Genomic DNA, 21,744 nt, shown 5'->3' on the forward strand with positions numbered 1-21,744 from the left:
AGTAACCGGAGGGAGATCAGTGGGGAGGGACAAATGGACAAGGCAATCGTGTTGGGAGCGACTCCTAGCATCTGCAGTTTTCTCATGTACAGAATTATATTTATTGTATTATCTTGAAATGAATTATTTTGTTTATTTCTTCTTTGTGCTTGCACAATTTGTTGTCTTTTGCACATCGGTTGTTTGTGTGCAGATTTTCATTCTTTTTAAACTGTGAAGGTCCACAAGGAAATGAATCTCAGTATTGTATAAGGTGACATAATTTACTTTGAATGTCCCCTTTAATTTACTCCAAAGATTTTTGAACTGCATCTCAGATACGGCACTGAAGAAATCCAACCCTCTTAGCTTCCATCAACTGTAGCCTCCCTTAGAGTCCTATATATCTGTAAAAAGTCTTGCCTTTGTACAAAACCTTTCTCAGGCTTGGGATGTGCCAAAATGCTTTAACGGTAAAAGCAGTATTTTTGAAGTTCAGTTACCATTTAAATGCCAGAAATGCACACTCAATAAAATTATGTGACCATGTGATGTTCAATGGCATTTTAACATGTTGCGCACAAAGTCCCTGCTCTTCAAATTAGTATCACGGAATCTCTATTTACATTTGTACAGAGTAGATCACTACCATATCATGCACAACTAGGGATGGGCAAATGTGCAGGCCTTATCAATGGTACCTTCAGCCTGAAAAGCAAATAAATAAAGACAGGGCTTTAATTTAATGTCTTGGCTAAACAAGAACACCATCCATTGCACTGTTCTCCTTCATCTCTACTCTGTACAATGTAGGGCTTGAATGCTCGACCTAACTAAGCAAGAGACACTGCTGAATGATGGATGACGTAATAGACGTCTAGTGCTTTTTGATTTACGGTATAAGAAAAAGAATGGAAAAAAACAGATGAATTTTTCTGAGGACACAGAAAAGAAGTGGCAATGAGGAGATGTTCTATTACTAGAGTACCAGAATCAAGTGCCAAACCGCAAAAGGGCAGAAATTAGAGTTATAGCAGAGATTACAAATTAAATAAGAGTCACAAAACTGCAGTTAGAAAATTTAGGGGGAAGGATTCCACAGACCGTGCCCAAAATAGCAAAGCTATGGACATCAACATGGAGCTGGAAATTAAGAAATGGAAGTGGTTACATTGTGGAGGAGACCTATCAAAACATTATGACAAGAACGGAAAGAACTGACTCTGGTGATGTATCAGGCATGGAAAAGGAATCAAGTATCAAGAGCACATACAGTGCAGTGTTTATTAAAGAGTGAGTAAGGAGAGCATCGAAACCAAAGCTACTTGAGGCACTGAAGAGAATGGTCTTGGTTCCTATCTGAGAATGGCTAACTTTTGGCCTGACATGCAAACAGACTTTCCAAGGTATTAATTTTTAACCTCGTCAAATTGAAAACAAAATTGAAAAGACACAAAAAAAATCCGACAACAAATCTAAACCAAATCCTCCCCCCCCCCCCCCACCCCACCGACATTCTAAATTTCTTGGGATTAAACAAAAGTGTGGACAATCTCTTCCAGTAATTTAACTATCCACATACAGTCTGGTAGATCTGCAATGTATTCCCCAAAAGTCAATATATCCTTCCAAAGTGTGGTGCAGGAACTACTTACAGTATTAACAAGACTTTTGCTAACTGTAATACAATTTAAATCTGCTTTATTCTGGTCTCCAGCTCTCCATTAGCCCTTTGATCATTCCCAAAACTTTCCTGTGTACCTGAAAGATGTTTAAACAATTCAAGCTTTGTTACATAGAAATGGCAGCACAGGAATACGTTTGACCCATGTCTTCATATCTCCTAATGTCCCAGAGCATTTAACCCTGAAACTTTTCCGAATAATGCGCTTCACCTTCCCTTGTATTAACCTAGCTTCCATTTGAAAAAGCTGCCTAAATTGATCTCTCAATTGCTTCTTGCATCAGCCAACTCAGCACAATCCTCACTGATTTGATGCAAATGGATTTCACTGTATGTTTCAATGTGCAAGTGACAAATAAAGCTAATCTTTACAGATCTTTAAATCTGGGAGAAAAAACCTAAACTTTATTACTTCATTACTTATTATTCCTCTCTGCACCTTGTGGCACATCGGGTAGCAACTTTGTTATTTCTTTTCAATTTGTCTTTTTTTTACGAGGCCGAGTTGCTAATTCAATGCTCAACCCAGCACGGTGGAGAGTGTGCAAGGAGCCGGCCAGATTCGAACGAGGGACCACTTGCCTCGAAGTCCAGTGCTGATGCCACAACACCATCAGCTGGTAATTACTTTATTACTGATCAAACACTCTCCCTAGTTTCAGAACCTCACCCTCATAAGCAAAATTCTAAAAGTTATTCTACTGTAAGGACTTCTCATCATTCACTTTTCTCAAGTCTAGCCTAACCTCAGCAAATGCATTAATCATTGGGAAAACCAAAATGAATGAATCACTATGAAGGTCTAAGCAAAAAGGTAAAGGTGGCCCCAGAATGATAGGACAAGTTATTGATGAGGTAACAGCAACTCCTCGAGAGAGGTCTTCTGCTTGTCTTGGGAAGAGGCAGTTGCTGAAATGCAGCAGTAGTCAGACTATCTCGGGCTCCCAGCACTTCTAGTGAACAGATTTTAATGAGTTTCAAATACTGATAACATTACATGGATACTTTATAGAGGGCATTTCGAGAGTGGTTTAACAGATGGTGGCAGTCAACAGGTTCAGAAAAAGGAACACTTGTAAAGGCATGATGAAAAAGGGAAGAAAGAAGTTCATTTCTTTAAGATTTTCAAAATGAATTCACCAGCACCATCACTAGGATTCAGTAAGACACGGTGGGTGTAAAATAGGCAAAGAAAGAAGTTTCACGGGATCTAAATCTTTACACCCAAGGATACAATTATAGATTTTGCCTTTTTAAACATTTGAAAGTGCACAACACTTAGCCAGGTACGTGTGGTTGAGAATGATTAAGAGGTGAAGAATTAACAAGAAATGGATCATATACTGAAGTACTGGCTCAAGTGAGATTAGTTCTACAGCATAGATACCAAGGTAATGAATTAGAGAAACAGTGAGAATCATACACCCTTTGGCCCACTGACCCTGTGTTGACCATCAAGCACCATTCAGACAAATCCATTTTTTATTTTACCTACATACCTACACTATACAAGTAGGATTTGATTTCTTTTCTAATCCTGTCAATTCCACCCTATACCAATTTCATCAACTCCACGGAAGTACTCTTCTGAGAATGTGCTGGTTGCTCTCTGCTAACTGCCTGCTAGTCACATGACATTTCACTGAAAGGAGACACAAGGAACTGCAGATGTTGAAATACGGACCAACAATGTGCTGGAAAACAAACTGGGCTAAGCAGCATCCATAGGAGGGAAGGAATTGCTGACACTTTGGGCTGAAACCCTTCAATATCAAGTCCTGGTATAGGATTTCGAGCCAAGATGTTGACAATTCTTTCCTCCTATAGATGCTGCTCGACCCAGTGGGTTCCTCCAGCAGACGGTTTCATTGGAAAGCTTCACAACCAAATTCAACAATACTATCTCTGAAGCAGGTACGAGTCTCAGCACAGACAGAATGAAACCCTCTTCAGTCACTAGCACTTACACAAAGGTGCTAAATAATAACTAGCCCTAATACTATTACTCATCACTGCTTTCAAAACTCTGGGAAAGCAGGTATGTTACACCAGCCCAAATGCATAATTTTAATAAGACCTCTCCAAAAAGAACCACAGAGAGAAAACCTATTGTCAGAATCTTACACAAAATGCTGTCCCTGATGAGGCTTGAAACATTAACTGCTCCTTTCCCTCCATAGATGCTGCCTGACCTGCTGATTTCCTCCAGCATTTTGTGTGTCATTCCAGCTTTTCAGCATCTACAATCTGTTGCTAGAACCTTTTCAAATGTCACCAAGTGAGGATAGTGGGAATATCCTCCCCTGCTGACCATCCAGGGAACTATCAACAATTTCCTTTTACTTTTAACAGAGATAAACATCCCAAGATACTTCACAAGCCTGCTACCGAAATCACACAATAATCTTCCACAGCAGGAGCCCATTCAGCCCATCAAATCTGTACTGGTTCCTTCAAGCAAGAATTCAGTTTGCCCACACATCCAACTATTTTTCTGAGCTCAGTATTTGTACAATTCCCCCTTTGAAAGGTGCTAATAGATCTAATTTCTGGTACACCAGAACATATTACAGTGGCATAAGTGTTTTAGAATAGAGAAGATTCACCACATGTATATCGAAACATGCAGTGAAATAAGCCATTTGCATTCATAACCAACAGAACCTGAAGGTGTGCTGGGGGCAGCCCGCATTCCAGCGCCAACAGAGCCACACGCTGCCAGGCAACAACAAAACAAATGTAATCCCTCCGAAGATCAGGGTCAACCATGGATGCTGCGTCCTCACTGTCCACGCAAGCCAGATCAGTACAATATGGAGAGCAAGCTGTTGCCCATACTGCAGGCTCTCCCCGCACCTCCCCCCGCGCCCCCCCCCACACACACACACACACACACGATTAATCTAAAGGAATAGCAGAGACTGATACAGTTTGGCACCAGCTGTGTTGCAGGAGTTGTCAGTCAGCACTGAACTCAACGTAGGGCTACTTTAGGGACTCCAGCTCCAGATTTTTCCCTCAGGGTTTACTCCTGAAGCCTCCCCTGTGAGTGGGTATAGCCACAAGGCAGCAGAGGTTTGAAATCAGACTTTCCCTTCTAGTTGAGCTGCCAACCACTGCAGACGAACCCCCTTTGCCTTAAGTGACTGGTTTTATGGCACCAGTAACCCGCCTTTGCCCTTTCTCCTGCCAGTAGAAACAGTTCCATCTGGTTTAGTAACTCAGCCACGCATGAAGGCCAGGAGCCTGACCTGGTTGTCAGAGGCTATTTGAGACACACACCACTGGGAGCATTTAATTGATAGTGGGAGTTTATCCCCATTAACCACCTCTGGCTCTAACAACCTTAAGAAACATCAACCACAACAGCAAAATAAGCCCCTTTTCCACTCTCCCACGCACACAGTCCGGTCTCCAACCCCAGGAGTTAAGGGAAGCAATAATGATGTATTGGAAAACCACATGAGATACAATAACATAAGAAATAGGAGCAGGAATTGGCCATCTGGCCCATCGAGCCTGCTTTAGCATTCAATAAAATCATGGCTGATCTGACCACGGACTCATCTCCATCTACCTGCCTTTTCCCCATAACCCTCAATTCCCCTACTATCCCAGATCTAGACTATAAACCAGCTTGAATTCCACTGTGATAGTTGTGGAATTTAAATTCATGTCAGTAAACTCAATCTGGGATTACAAATAGTCGTGGTAATGGTAACCATGAAAATGTTGATGGAAAAACCCATCCAGTCTACTTCCGGGAAGGAAATCTGACACCCTATTCTGGTTGCTGTGACTGCTATAGCATCAATCAGACTGATCTTCCCTGCCTTGTTAGTTCAGTGGCAATTATGGATGCTACATCCTGTTAACAAATAAGTAACAAAATGGGTTCCAAATCTGAAGCAGAGCAGAAGTTACTAGAATAATAAACATTCTACATCTAACTAAAATTGTGGGAATGAGATGCAGCTGCTCAATTTTATAGACAAAATAAAATTTGGGATTAGTGATAAATCCCCCCAAAAAAAGGAACATTAGTGATCAGATTGTGTTAATATTTCCTCAACAACCACTATATCATTTCATGAAATTATATTAGCACCATCATATCAACACCTCCAGATTTGTTGCACAGTAAATAATCAAGTTCTGCTAATCTTCTGGAAACAGGACTTCTGTTTACAGAACTGCAACAAGGGATGGTTAGACATACTGCCAGATATATCTTTCCCCTATTAAAACCATGATAAAATTTCAGGAATATGTTAGATAAACCTGGTATGTGCCCTTTGAAATACAGTAGCCAGAGGAGTCAGCCACAACTTCCCTGTTTTTAATATTACTTTGGGAACGGAAACTTGAAAGGGAAGTGGTAGGTACTAGAGGTTGGCAGAGAGGTGACATAACCCCCTTAACTGATTGAAGTGCCCCTCATCTTGGACAAAGTCAGAAACAGATCCCAGGGTTGCGACGGGGGAGGTGGTGGTGGTTTAGGTGAGAGGAACAACTGGCGGTGGGGGAGACAGAGAGGGAGGGAGGGTAGCAGAGGGTGGGGCAGATGGGGTAGAGGCAGAATATCGGGGTTGTGACAATGGGGGGGGGGAGATAACGGAGGCAGGGGATGGGAGAGGAGGGGAAGATGAAGAGGATTGGGGAAGGCTCCAGGAGAGCTAGGGATCGGGACAGGACCGAAGGGGGCAGAGGATAGGAGGGGGCAGCGGCAGAGGACAGGGCCAGGGAGGGGGCAAAAGAACGGTGCAGGGCGGGGGGGTGGGGGCGGGAGAAGAAGAGAGAGAAGAGCCGCAGTCAGCGCCGCTGTCAACAGGTCCGATCGATCGATCGGCCGGCCGGCCGCAATCCCCGACACCGCCCCCCGAGCTTGGGACTGCGGACAAACAGGCAACGGCCGCGGCTACAGCCTCCTCTCCGTGATTCCTTCCCTCAGCAACCCCGCTGCCCCCTCACACGGGCGTCCGCGTCCACCTGCAATACAGCGGGAGCATCGGGTTCTCCATCCTCCACCCTATTTATCTCCTCTCCCTCAGCCTTTCTACCTTTGTCTTCGACTCGGCGCACTTTCAGCTGCTCGGTGGCGTCCGCCTCCATCTCCGTCCCGTCCCACTGCTCTTCGGGGCTCACTCTGTTCAGACTGAAAGCCTCAACCGTTCTCCCGCCGTCGCGCTGCTCCGCCAGGACCACACAGACCACCGCCTCGGTGTGCCCCACGTGACCGGCACGCCCCGCCCCCTCCAGGCCGCGCTGTCAATCACGCGAGGCCCCGCCTCCTCCGCGCGGGGCAAGCCCCTCCCCCTCCCCCGCCTCCGCCTCCGTCCTTGTATCTGTCTGTGTGCGGGAGCGCTGGCGTCTCTGCGGGGAGCTGGTGCGCGGGTTTCGGGCCGCAAAGTCCGCCCTCCGCCCTCGACCCGCTTGAGTTCACTCAACAGACGGGTTTGTTGCTGTTTGCGGTGTGCGTCCGCCGCAGTCGAGAAAGTCTGCAGATGGCTGGAAATCCAGAGCAACCCACGCAGAATGCTGGAGGGACCCAGACGGCCGACTGTTGACTCTTCCTTCCATCCGATGCTGCGTTCCCCCAGCGTTCTGTGTGTGTTGGTCCAGTTTTGTCATCAGGTACTCCAGTTTGCTGAAGTACAGTTAGAATGAGAAACGGTTTTTGTTTGTTGTTCAGCAACATAAATACTTCTCTTTGACGCAAGAGGTGCGAGAACTCCAGTGCAACACACACACAAAATGCAGGAAGAGCTCATCAGGTCAGGCAGCTTCTGAGAGCAATAAACAGCCGACGTTTCGTGGGGGGGGGGGGCGGTATACCCTTCATCAGGACGGGAAAGGAACGGGGAAGATGGGAAGATGCCAGAATACGAAGGCCTTCTCCTATCAGATTCCTTCTTCTCCAGCCCTTTACCTTTAACATCTGTCACCTCCCAGCTTCTCGCTTCATCCCCCTCCTCCACCCACCTACCTTGTCCTCATCCGGCCTCACCTATCACCTTCCAGCTTGTACTCCTTCCCCTCCCCTCCTTCTTACTCTGGCTTCTTCCCCCTTCCTTTCCAATCTTAGTGAATGGTCTATCTTGAAAGTCAACTGTTCATTCCTCTCCATAGATGCTGCCTAATCTGCTGATTTTCTCTAGTATTTTCTTTTGGGTTGGGGGGTGGAGAGCTGGTTTCGCTTTTACTATGATGCTTTTATCGCCATGTTACAGCCAGGACCAATAGTACAGTATTTGGGACCGCAGCTATTTCCAATATACATTAATGATTTAGATGAAGGGATTAAAAGTAACATTAGCAAATTTGCAGATGACACAAAGCTGGGTGGCAGTGTGAAATGTGAGGAGGATGTTATGAGAATGCAGGGTGACTTGGACAGGATGGGTGAGTGGGCAGATACACGGCAGATGCAGTTTAATGTGGATAAATGTGAGGTTATCCACTTTGGTGGCAAGAACAGGAAGGCAGATTACAATCTGAATGATGTCAAGTTAGGAAAAGGGGAAGTACAATGAGATCTGGGTGTCCTTGTTCATCAGTCACTGAAAGTAAGCATACAGGTACAGCAGGCAGTGAAGAAAGCTAATGGCATGTTGGCCTTCATAACAAGGGGAGTTGAGTATAGGAGCAAAGATGTCCTTCTGCAGTTGTACAAGGCCCTGCTGAGACCCCACTTGGAGTATTGTGTGCAGTTTTGGTCTCCAAATTTGAGGAAGGACATTCTTGCTATGGAGGAAGTGCAGCGTAGGTTCACTGGGTTAATTCCAGGGATGGCAGGAATGTCATATGTTGAAAGATTGGAGCGACTGAGCTTGTATACACTGGAATTTAGAAGGATGAGAGGGAATCTGATTGAAACATATAAGATTATTAAGGGATTGGACACGCTAGAGGCAGGAAACATGTTCCCAATGTTGGGGGAGTCCAGAACCAGAGGCCACAGTTTAAGAATAAGGGGTAGACCATTTAGAACGGAGTTGAGGAAAAACTTTTTCACACAGAGGGTTGTGGTTCTGTGGAATGCTCTGCCTCAGAAGGCAGTGGAGGCCATTTCTCTGGATTCTTTCAAGAAAGAGTTAGATAGAGCTCTTAAAGATAGCGGAGTCAAGGGATATGGGGAGAAGGCAGGAACTGGATACTGATTGTGGATGATCAGCCATGATCACAGTGAATGGCGGTGCTGGCTTGAAGGGCTGAATGGCCCTATTGTCTATTTGCCCCATTCAGACCCTCGTATCAAGCTATTCCGCATGCTCTCTCCCCCTCCCCCTGCATCCTCTTTCTGATAAAATGTCGTCATCCTGAAAATTGAATTCTGATTTTCTCTCCACAGATGCTGGGTATTTTCAGCATTTTCTGATTCCTAACAACTGCAGAATCCTTGCTTGTTTTGTCCATTTGAGCCATTTGCTCGTCTAATGCAGTATTCCTATCACTGACATCATACTGGTCCTGTAGTCATTAAACCTTCAATTTGAATAATGTATTCATTGCCAGAGTGCATCTCCTCCAGCTCTTCCCGGTACCCAGGCCATTTTGTATATGAAGCCAAACTACTGTCTGGCCAAGAGAGTACTGGTGGTGATGTAAACAGATATTATTTATTGTTTTAATATTGCATTGAAATAAAGATTCCATTAACATTCTAAAAACTGTACAGCTAATAAGGCTCTTCTGATGTGCGATCACTGCTAGAAATTTAGAAATATGACAGGCGAATGTGTAGAATTAAGCTCAACAAAGACCATTATTATAAACACAAGAGATTCCGCAGGCACTGGAAGTCCAGAGTAACACACACAAAATGCTGGAGGTACTCAGCAGGTCAGGCAACATCTACAGAGAGGAATAAAGAGGCGACGTTTCGGGCCGAGACCTTTATTCCTCTCCATAGGTGCTGCCCGATCTGATGAGTCCCCCTGCATTTCGTGCGAGTCGTTTTTATAAAGGCCTAGTAATCACTCAGTGGTGCTGTTTGAAAGGTACATTTCACCCAGGCACCCACTGTGACATCCCTATCCTCTCTCTCCTTCCCGTTCCTGGAGATAGTTTAGTGGATCCTTTTACTTATAGCCGAATGGATAGGCAAACGTCAAGATTAATGTTTAATCTAAAAGATGTCTGATAATGTAGACAGGCAGGGTGTCTCAGAAGGGAGAGTAGGGTGATGGGTAGACAAGTACAATATTAACAGGCAGTACGCGGGAGAATTCTTAGAAGCATGGTTTTCCGCAGACTGTTCTGTAAACAGACATGGAGACCTTGATCCCATTTATGAGCCAACGCAGGCAAATTTCCAGACTGCAACGCATGAAGTTCGCCGCGCAACCGATGAGTGATGAGATCTCCTCCCTACGGCACAACTGAGTTTTCGTAATGACGACTATTCGGCTGATTGATGAGTACGTAAAGGCCGAGCATGCGGAGGACACACCACAGTTGATAGCGCACTGATGGTGTCTCCTTGTATGGCGACGAAACGTCTTTAGGTAAGTGGCCAAGATCGGAGAACAACTCGACCCAATATTAACCGCTTGATATTATTTTTGAATATGGGGAAAGATCAAGTGAAGTGGGGGACAAGGTTATATATAAGGATTTAAAAAACAAGTTACACTTGCTACAGATAGCCTCCACCATGGGAAACATCCTCTCCACATCCATCCTATCGAGGCCTTTCACCATTCGATAGGTTTCGATAAGGTCACCCCTCACGCCTCTGAATTCAGGCCCAGAGCCATCAGACACTCTTCATATGACAAGCCGGTCAACCAACAAGATTCAGATCGAGATTCGTTTACTTTACTTTATACTCTATTGTCGCCAAACAATTGATACTAGAACGTACAATCATCACAGCGATATTTGATTCTGCGCTTCCCGCTCCCTGGATTACAAATTGATAGTAAATATTAAAAATTTAAATTATAAATCATAAATAGAAAATAGAAAAATGGGAAGTAAGGTAGTGCAAAAAAACCGAGATGCAGGTCCGGATACTTGGAGATCAGGGTCAGGATCCATTCAGCAGTCTTATCACAGTTGGAAAGAAGCTGTTCCCAAATCTGGCCGTACGAGTCTTCATGTTCCTGAGCCTTCTCCTGGAGGGAAGAGGGATGAAAAGTGTGTTGGCTGGGTGGGTTGTGTCCTTGATTATCCTGGCAACACTGCTCCGACAGCGTGCGGTGTGAAGTGAGTCCAAGGATGGAAGATTGGTTTGTGTGATGTGCTGCACCGTGTTCACCATCTTCTGCAGCTTCTTCCGGTCTTGGACAGGACAACTTCCATACCAGGTTGTGATGCACCCTAGGAGAACGCTACGTCAAGACACACAGTGAAATGCGTCACTTTCGTTAATAACCAACGGAACCTGCAGATGTGCCGGGGGCAGTCTGCGCGTGTTGCCACACACTCCGGTGCCAGTGCAATGTTTTACAGTTCCAGCCGGCCGGGTTCAATTCTCACCCCTGTCTGTAAGGAATTTGCACGCTCCCTGCATGGCTAGTGAGTTTCCCCTCACATTTCAAAAGGCGTAAAGATTAGGATTAATAAATTGTGGGCATGTTATGTCGGTGCTCGAAGCACGCCGATACTTGTGGGCTGTCCCCGACATATTTTCTGGTGGTTGATGCAAACAATGCATTTCACTGTATGATGTGCATGTGACATGTAAACCTGATCATTAGTCGAATCGTTAGTTGAGCACACTATCAACAACAAGAACAAAGCATCAGCAAAACAACCCACATTCCAGCCTACCCCCCCTACCCCTACCACGCACAGAGACAGACTGTCCTCTAACCCGCAGGACAGGTTGTCTCTGGCTTCCAACCTTCAGTAGGTTCGAGCTGACAGACATTGGGCTTCGACTTCCCCAGTGAAATCACAGAGACTCACAGACCAACAGTTCAGCAATCAGGCCTCAACTTTTTTTTAGATTATGAGGACACGCAGTCCTCTTTTATTGTCATTTAGTAATGCATGCATTAAGAAATGATACAATGTTTTTCCAGAATGATATCACAGAAACACATGACAAACCAAGACTGAAAGACTGACAAAAACCACATAATTATAACATATAGTTACAACAGTGCAAAGCAATACTGTAATTTGATAAGAACAGACCACGGTCACGGTAAAGTCTCAAAGTCTCTCAAAAGTCCCATCATCTCACACAGACGGTGAACCTCCAGTGCCGCAAACTTGCTGATGCAGCATCCTGGAAGCATCCGACCACAGTCCGACTCCGAATCCGTCCGAAAACTCCGAGACTCCGACCAGCTCTCTGACACTGATGCACTGAGCACCATCTCTGCCGAGTACTTCGACCCCGGCCCCGGCAACAGGCAATAGGCAAGGCCGAGGATTTGGGGCCTTCCCCTCCGGAGATTCTCGATCGCACAGTAGCAGCCGCAGCGAAGCGGGCATTTCAGATGTTTCTCCAGATGTTCCTCCGTGCTTCTTCACGTCTGTCTCTATCAAATCAGGATTGTGCACAGCATCCTACTTCACAGATACGATATCATTTGGAACGGCTGCGCACGCTGTGTCGCGCCGCCATCTTCTCCTCCCTCCTCCCTTATCCTCCCTTCCAGATGTCCGATGGAGCTTCGGGCTTCGATCTTCAGCATTGATCGCCAATAACAATAAATGAGGACCCTGAACTCCAAGCCTTGAACCCTGGATTCGCCAACAACAGGACCCTGAACACTAGGCCTCAGGCAAGAGAGGAGAAGGTTTCTTGGCAATGCATTGGCTTCATTGGGATGATTGGAACAGATCAGTGCTACAGGGGTGGAATAGGGAAGAGGTAATGATGGCGAAGACTGTGCGCCAGATACTCCAGAAAGGTTAAGCAGGAAGGGAATCACTGTCTAACCTAAAGGGGAGAGATCACTGTGTGCAGAATAGAGGCCAAGTTAAAATTATTCAAAACCTGTGAGGTTGCATGGAGATGCAAAGCAGTAATCAGAAATGTAGGGGAATGGGGAAATGTAATCGGAACTTTTGAAGAGAATAGAAGTCCCCAGACCATGGTTCAATAAAGCAGAAGGGTTACCTGACACAATAGCATGCCTTCACACGAATTCAAAAATTTCTACAAAGAATATACCAAGTATTTATTATAATTTTCCAGCGTTGAAAACTGAGTTCAGATAATTAAACCAAAAAAAATCTAAACGCACTACCAGGAAAAAAAACAGCTGTTTGGTTAAAAAAAAGAAAAGGAAAAAATCCTTATCATATAATAAAACATATTGTTAGCCAACTTCTGTGCTTAATAGCAAATCAAAGATTTTGAAAATAATTCAAAAAAGGTCCCCAGAATGTTAAAAAATCTTGTCTAGGTTTTGAAATTGAACAGCGAATCTTCTCTAAATTTAAGCAAGACATAACATCATGTAACCAATGAGTATGAGTAGGCAGAGTGGCATCTTTCCACTTAAGCAACAATGCCCTCCTGGCTATAAGAGACATAAAGGCCAAAGTATGCAAATCATTTAACTCCAAAATAATATCATTTCCTCCAAATAAGGCAGTCAAAGGATTAGGTTTAAAATTGACTTTAAAAAGCGCCGAAAAAGTTTGGAACACTTCCTTCCAATATTTTTCAAGACTCGGACAAGTCCAAAACATATGAATTAGTGAAGCTTCTCCATTGTTACATCTATCACAATAGGGAGATATATCCGAATAAAAACCAGAGAGCTTATCTTTAGTCATGTGGGCCCTATGAACCACTTTAAGTTGTACAAGGGAGTGACAGGCACATAGCGATGAGGTATTAACCAATTTAAAAATTTCATTCCAAGTATCCTCAGAAACTGGAATCTGTAAATCTTGCTCCGAGAGATTTTTAATTTTGTCTAAAAGAATATTTCTCATTCCCAACAGCATACCATAAATATTAGATATAGATCCATCATGGAAGGGTTTCAAATTAAAAATTGTATCAAGTAAATTCTTATCTGGACTTTTAGGAAATGTATGTACTTGAGAACGAAAGAAATCCTAATTTGTAAGTATCGAAAGAAGTGGGTTTTTGGTAGGCTATACTTAGCTGACAATTGTTCAAATGAAGAGAGACTATCTCCAACAAACAAATCCTGAAAGCATTTAATACGCAATCTATTCCACTCTTTAAAAACTACTTCAGTCTTAGAAGGTTTAAAAAAAAGTTAGAAAAAATGGGATTTGAAAATGAAAAACTCAATAAACCAAAATATTTTCTAAATTGTACTCAAATCCTCAGGGTGTGTTTAACTACAAAATTATCAGTTAAATTACTTAAAGATAAAGGAATTGAGGATCCGAGAAGAGAAATGATAGAAAATTTATTAAAAGAATTAGCTTCTAAAGAAACCCAGACCGGACAGTCCTTGATTAATCTAATATATTAATCTAATATATATGTATTAATCTAAAACGTAAGATTCTGTATATTGACTGCCCAGTAATAAAACCTAAAATTGGATAAAGCTAAACCTTCATTCTTTTTAGCTTTTTGAAGATGAACTTTATTTGTGTACAGTTCTGGTCTCCGAATTATATTGTGTACAGTTCTGGTCACCCAATTATATTGTGTACAGTTCTGGTCACTGAATTATAGGAAAGATGTCAACAAAATTGAGAGAGCACAGAGAAGGTTTACTAGAATGTTACCTGGGTTTCATCTCCTAAGTTACAGAGAAAGGTTGAACAAGTTGGGTCTTTATTCTTTGGAGCGTAGAAGGTTGGGGGGGGGGGGCTTGATAGAGGTATTTAAAATTATGAGGGGGATAGATAGAGTTGACGTGGATAGGCTTTTTCCATTGAGAGTGGGGGAGATTCAAACAAGAGGACATGAGTTGAGAGTTAAAGGGCAAAAGTTTAGGGGTAACATGAGGGGGAACTTCTTTACTCAGAGAGTGGTAGCTGTGTGGAACGAGCTTCCAGCAGAAGTGGTTGAGGCAGGTTCAATGTTGTCGTTTAAAGTTAAATTGGATAGCTATATGGACAGGAAAGGAATGGAGGGTTATGGTCTGAGTGCAGGTCAGTGGGACTAGGTGAGAGTAAGAATTCGGCACGGACTAGAAGGGCCGAGATGGCCTGTTTCCATGCTGTAACTTTTATATGGTTATATGGTTAATCGAGAAATTTTATTTTTCTATATATATGAAGATATAAAAGAATCCAAAGAATCAAAAAAGGATTTAGGAATAAAAACAGGTACAACCTGAAATAAATATAAAAATTTAGGCAAAATATTCATTTTAATAGAATTAATTCGGCCAATCAATGATAAAGAGAGGGGTGAACAATTTGATAGTGAGTCACTTTAATAAACACAAGAGGTTCTACAGTTGCTGGAAATCCAGAGTAACACACAAAAGAAGTTTATGTATCTCAGCAGGTCAGGCTGAGGATCAGAATGAAGAGCTGACATTTCGGGCCAAGACCCTTCATCAGTCCTCAGCCCGAACCTTTAGCTCTTTATTCTGATCCATAGATGCTGCCTGACTCTTTAATACTGTCCTTTCTCTTTGATCAGGAGTTCCCAGTCTGGGATTCAGAGACCCCAGATTATCAAACTGGTTAGTAGGTTACTCGGTCATAGTAATATATACCGTGATCAGTCTAGAGTGAAATCAGGGATCGTGAGGCTCGAAAAGCCTATTCCATACTGTACCTCGAAATAAAATTCTCTTGCTGAACTGGAGACTTCATGTAGACTGTTTCAGGAATGGGGATCAGGCATGTGGATGATGTCACCGCCTCCCTCCTCCACCATCAGAGCTGGCTGAGTGTAACTAGAGCCTTAATTTGGGATAACTCTGTATTAGAAGAAGAGGTTGACATTGCATGTGGGGAGTGAGGCTGACATGAGGTCGAGGCAAACTGCAGTGTTGAATGTGCTTGCTGCAGAATGTCCATTACCAAATCAAGTTGTCTCCCTGTTGCACTGTTTCCATCTGGTGGCCATAACCAGTTACTGCAAGAATTAATCCTGGCCTCTGCTCATTCTTTGGAGTTGTTGACACACATACTGCAGTTTATGTGGTTTGAAAAATTCCTCAGTACATTTTTTCCACCTGTAACCTTCTGCTTATTTATTTTAGCTTCTTTATTGACGTTAAAAGCTCTTACTGAATCCTTGTCAGTAAATATGCCTGGTATCCTTGAAGATAGGGTTACAAGAGTCAAAACCAAAGTAAATTTATTATCAAAGTAGGGTTATATCATCAAATAATATCTCCAGATTCATTTTCTTGCCGGTATTTCCAGGAAAGTAAGGAAATACAAAAAAAGGGAAGACGAAGAGTTATTTCTGTATACAGCATGGAAATAGGCCTTTCGGCCTATCAAGTCTATGCCAACCAAGATGCCACATCTAAACTGGTTCATTTGCCAGCACTTGGCCCATAACCTTCTAAACCTTTCCAATCCATGTCCAACTGTCTTTTAAAAGTTGTTACTGTACCTGCCTCAGCCACTTTTTCTGGTGGTCCCTATCCATACTTTCCCCTCTCACCTTAAATCTATTGCCCTCTAATTCTTGATTTCCCAACCCCACAAAAAAACTGAGTGCATTTATCCTGTACTGCCCCTCATGAGTATACACCTCTGTAAGATCGTCCCTCAGTGTCCTTCACTCCAAAGTCCTAGCATTCATACTGTAGACCAGCCTTATACAGTACAGAAACAGGCCCTTTGGCCCAACTCATCCATGCCAACCCAGGTCCCTTCCTGCACTAGTCCCATTTACCGCAGTTGGTTCATATCTCTCTTAGCCTTTCCCCTCCAGGAACATGTCCAAACGCCTTTTGAGCACTGTAATTGTACTTAATCTACCACTTCCTCCGGCAGTTTGTTCAATATACCCAACAAGTTCAAGTTGAAGTTTATTGTCACCTACCTGTGATGGTTCTCCATCGTGTCCGACGATGACAGGAAACCCATACGGGAGAGTTTTTAAAGTGGAAAAGCCGTTGCACTGGGGCAGTTCCACTCTCTCGACCTCAGAAGTCCGATCCAGTGGAACGAACAAGTGTCACAAACTGGGGACTTCCTTGGCTGCAGTAGATGACCGTGACGTCTTCTGTGCCTTGTCACCCTCTTCGCTCTCCACGGAGCGTTGCAGAACCGTCTTCCTGCCATCGGATCTCACCGTAGATCTCATCCACCCAGTCTGTTGGGGCTGACTTCGCATGCTAGGACAGGCACGTTCCCATCTCACTGGGGTATGAGGCTTTCGGCTACCCCCACCTGGTTTAGCCCACCTGTCGAATCGGTGTACCGGGGTGCGGCCGTGGCTGCATGCAAACACAGGTGAGAGCTGAGCGTCCAGTGGGGAGCAAAGGTGAGTGAGCTGTCCTGGAATGGACACGGCAAACACCTTCACCAGAGGTGCTACCCCTCCCTGGCTACACATCCCTACATCTGACTGCACGTACAACCAACTGAAACAGCATTCCTTCAGATCACAGTGCATCCGCACGACATATATCACACGCAGCACACTAACCCAAAATATTATACTACAAGTAAGTTAATAAAACATAATTCAAAATGCACACAGTAAAGCGCAGCACAGGTAAATAGTAAACAGTGAACATCTCACTGTCCTGGTGATGAGACTTCAGTGGTGGCAGGGTATTCATTAGTCTTACAGCCTGAGGGAAGAAGCTGTTGTCCAGTCTGGCAGTCCTCACCCTGATGCTTCTATACCTCCTTCCTGATGGTTGAGGTCAAAAAGGTTGTGGGATGGATGGGTCAGTGGATTGTAGGAGCCCCTAGACTGAGGCTGCATCACTTTTATCTGCTTGAAAGGAGATTAGCCCTTCTAACTGGATGGCCAATTCTGGAATGGTGTCTTGAAGCCATGTTTCTGTCAGGACAAGTGTGCAACAATCTCTCATCTCCCACTGGTTCAGACACGGGCACAAGTTTATTTTCCAGCGATTGGGCGTTAGTGAGTAGAATCGACAGGACTGCTGACCTGCGGGGTTGGTTTAATATTGGCGCCCTTACCATGCTTCTGCGTTCAAGTGCACCGCTTCCGATGGCCACTTCCCCGAGTCGCTGTAGTAGACCGCGGTGCAGAGCGAGCACCTGCTCCTCACATTAATCCGTAACTGCCGGCACCTTCGTAATTCCGCTTGCTAGCAAAGTAGACTTACAGATTTTAGTATTCCTAATGTTCAGCAGTGTTCTTGGTCGTGTAAAGGATGAACAGGACAAGAAATTTCACCGTTGGTTGGAGCCAGAGTGGCCGCTGAGGCCATGTGAACCACCGTCTTGTATGCCATCACCGTCTGTGTGAAAAAGTTATCCACTGGGTCTCCTTTTATTCTCTACCCTCTCACCTCAGTCCTATGCTCTATAGTTTTATACTGGGAAAATACGATTTAGAAAATTTAAGAAGTGTGCTTGCCTGAGTTTCTTCTTCTTAATCCCATCACCCCGACTGGGGCACAGGTCAGCAACGACAGCTCACCAGAACCCTCTGCCCTGGGCCGATTGCAGGTTGGTCAGCCCTGTGCTTCTGCTTTCACCGCACAAATTTGCCTGTCTTCTCGGTGAAGATCATTCCTCTCTATCGGTGTTTCTTTAGCTCTGGGTTTTTACGGCATGGGGTTGCTGGCCCTATGCCCAAATCTCCTGCTTCCAGAGCTGGGCTTGGGACTGTCCGCGGCGGAGTTTTGCCTGAGTTTGATAAGGCAAAATAATCCCTTTCAGTCCCAGCCGGCACACTCACTCAGGAGGAATGGGGTAGGCTTCACCTGATGTTGTATTTCGCACAGATTGTCAGTCCCTGAGCATACCCACCATACTTGCCCTTTTGTTGGTTTAAGAGCTGATCAATACATCAGAACAATCCGGTTAACATGACAAGTTGGCGGATCTGATGAACAAACCAGTGAAATAAGCAGCTTGTTAGCTTAGGTTGCAGGCATTAAGTATTCCGTCCTGAATTACTAGTATCAGTGAATGTCATCCATAGCAACGGTGGATCTATGGACATGACTCACAGTGATTGAACGTTGTTTAAGTCCAGCTCAGCTCTGGGACGTCTTGCTGTGAGTCCCACAATGCAGTACATTCAGTTGTATCGATGAACTTCACTCCATCTTAAGGTCAGATGTAAACGTGACTACTGCTGGTGGAATAACGTTCTGTCCGTCCGCCTGCAGTCCCTCAGGTAATGAAGCACTCCACGGCTGCAATCACCAAGATTCACAATGTTTTGGAAGACAATGGACAGGGAAGGTTTAGCGGGATGTGGGCCAAATGGGACTGGATTCGGTGGGAATCCTGCCTAAGGTGAATACAGAGCCTTAAGTCCCACACCACCAGGTTCAGGAAGAGTTATTACCCTACAGCCATCAGGGCTCCTGAATTGGCATGGATAACATCACTCACTACAACTCCATATTTTATGGTGATCTACTTTGTTAACAAATTTACTTTGACTGACTATAACTCTTATAGAAACATAGAAAACCTACAGCACAATATAGGCCCTTCGGCCCACAAAGTTGTGCAGAACATGTCCCCACCTTAGAAATTACCTCGGGTTACCCATAGCCCTCTATTTTTCTAAGCTCCATGTACCTATCCAGGAGTCTCTTAAAAGACCCTATTGTATCCGCCTCCACCACCGTCGCCGGCAGCCCATTCCACGCACTCATCACTCTCTGCATAATAAACTTACTCCTAACATCTCCCCTGTACCTGCTCCCAAGCACCTTAAACCTGTGCCCTCTTGTGGCAGCCATTTCAGCCTTGGGAAAAAGCCTCTGACTATCCACACGATCAATGCCTCTCATCATATTATACATCTCTATCAGGTCACCTCTCATCCTCCGTTGCTCCAAGGAGAAAAGGCCAAGTTCACTCAACCTGTCTTCATAAGGCATGCTCCCCAATCCAGGCAACGTCCTTGTAAATTTCCTCTGCACCCTTCCTATGGTTTCCACATCCTTCCTGTAGTGAGGCGACCAGAACTGAGCACAGTACTCCAAGTGGGGTCTGACCAGGGTTCATTTTTTTTTAATGTTATAGCTACATATATGTTATAGGACCCTATTTTCAGGATACCAGGCTCATTGAATGACAAGGATTCAGTAAATTCAGGATTGATGGATACCTCTCACATCCCGGCTTGATAGATTAATTGGTCAATGTAAATTTCCCCTAGTGCGTAGCTGAGAGGTATGATTGTGGGTGTGGTGGTTAATGGAAATGGGGAGAGAACCTAAGGACATTACTGAAGCATCAGTGTGAATCAATGCTCGGTGGTCAGCATAGACTGGGTGGGCCGAATAGCCTGTGTCTGTACTGTATGGCTCCAGATTAGTAATTTCATCTATATCAACCTATTTATAAATCAGTTATCAACTCCTGACAATGGGATTGAGCTGTTTACATGGATGGGTTAAATCTCTAGGGACATTAGTTGTTTGTCAAGGCAGGAAATTGAATTGGAACCAAAATAATCCACTCATTTTACTTAAAGAACAGCATTTTTCCATTTTTCTTTCCTCTGTCCCTGATGCTTGGATTATATGCTAAAATGTAGTTTGTTGTAGGACTGAATTCATCTGCAGTGGGACTATTTGCTCACAATAATGAGCAGGAATTCTTTTTAAAAAATGATGAATAAACAGGCTGGTAATTAATTTAATGAGGCGCACTGGTATCGGCTCATTGCCGCTTTGCCAAAACACCATTGCAAAAGTGGAAAATTTTGTACGCAAAACATTCTTGTGCCTTGCATGTTTCTGAGCATTTGATACAATGTGACTTGGCTCTGACACAGCCATTACTTTCATTAATCAAGAACGGGAAACAAAAGGCTGTCAGGCCATTTTGTATCATTTACAGCTTCAAAATTAATTGTTAATAGAGTCTCCATAAACAATATCCTCACTATTGTCCCATTTCTGCACCTTCAAACCTGTGAAAATCAATTGGGTCTAAAATCTTCACAAAGCTCAAGGTAATGCAAGCAATCAAGTGAATTCAAGTTCAACCTTTCCATTTAGTCCAACAAGAAATTAATGCATAATTTTCAAAAAAACAATTGAACTACAATTTCCTTTGGCTAAACCTTATTAGTCACATCTACGTTGAAATATCAAAAACATGCAGTGAAATACATACTTCTCTAAAGATCATTACTGTAATGAGCTTTTCAGGCCTGTGCAGGGCGCTGGAGAGCATTGGGCTCCAATGTTTTTAGAGCATTTGAATTGATTAATTGTTGCTTAATGAGAGTTATTAATTGCTTAGAGTTCCTTGTGCTTTTCCTTTGTAATACAGTCTCCTGGAGCTTTCCATTTAAGCTTGTTCAGTTTATTTTGATAAGCTCAGGAGTTCTGTGTTACTTGTATTATTAAAGTGGACCCCTGATTAGTGCTAATCGGGGGTCCTAGTTTTGAGAATGTTGCTTCTCATGATGTCGCTTGGCCAAGCCATGGATATTCTTTTGGAGTAATCTATATACTACTAAAACTCTCATGCTCTGTTTGTCTGTTTGTGACCTCCAGTTAGCGCAAACGGTGCATTACAGCGGCACTTTTTTTGGCTAAATCGAATTAAAATTCACTAACTTACAGAATGCAGGCAAAGTTCGGGGTTATATATTCGTATAAAATTGCTCATTCCGCAGAAATCAACAGGCTGGCTTTCACCCGAGACCTGATAGGCCATCATGGAAATCGGGACGCGACAGCCCGATGCATGCGCACGGCCAGCCTCAGCAATGAAACCTACCGGACCAAAAGGGCAGGGCAGCTCTATTTCGAGGAGTCACATTCTGCTAATCACCATCAGCAGGATTAGGACAGATCTAACTGCCACCCATCAATAAGAGATAATTAAATCTTATTGTAATGACATAATTCGAGACACCCATAAAACCCTTTGCTGCAGTCAAAGAACGGTGGTGGCTATATCATGTCCATGTAGGAGAGCGCCAACCACATTGTCAAGAATAATCAGCATCCTTTGGTGTTAGTGCTTCATATCTTCTATCCAGCATTAGGGTAAAAAAAATGGTCAGCCTAATTATGCCG

General features: G+C 43.9%; 1 protein-coding gene across 1 annotated transcript in view; it reads right to left on the bottom strand.

Annotated features, from left to right (window-relative positions):
• stom (stomatin) overlaps positions 1-6,872 on the bottom strand; it is a 68,555-nt gene extending 61,683 nt beyond the window's left edge. Inside the window, exon 1 of the mRNA XM_072240073.1 lies at positions 6,724-6,872. Within this exon, the coding sequence (XP_072096174.1) occupies positions 6,724-6,775 (52 nt within the window). The 5' untranslated portion in view covers positions 6,776-6,872. The remainder of the gene's footprint in view (positions 1-6,723) is intronic.
• Between the last annotated feature and the right edge of the window lie 14,872 nt (positions 6,873-21,744).

The sequence above is a fragment of the Mobula birostris genome, chromosome 22, assembly GCF_030028105.1.
Source record: "Mobula birostris isolate sMobBir1 chromosome 22, sMobBir1.hap1, whole genome shotgun sequence".
NCBI classification, from domain to species: Eukaryota; Metazoa; Chordata; class Chondrichthyes; order Myliobatiformes; family Myliobatidae; genus Mobula; species Mobula birostris.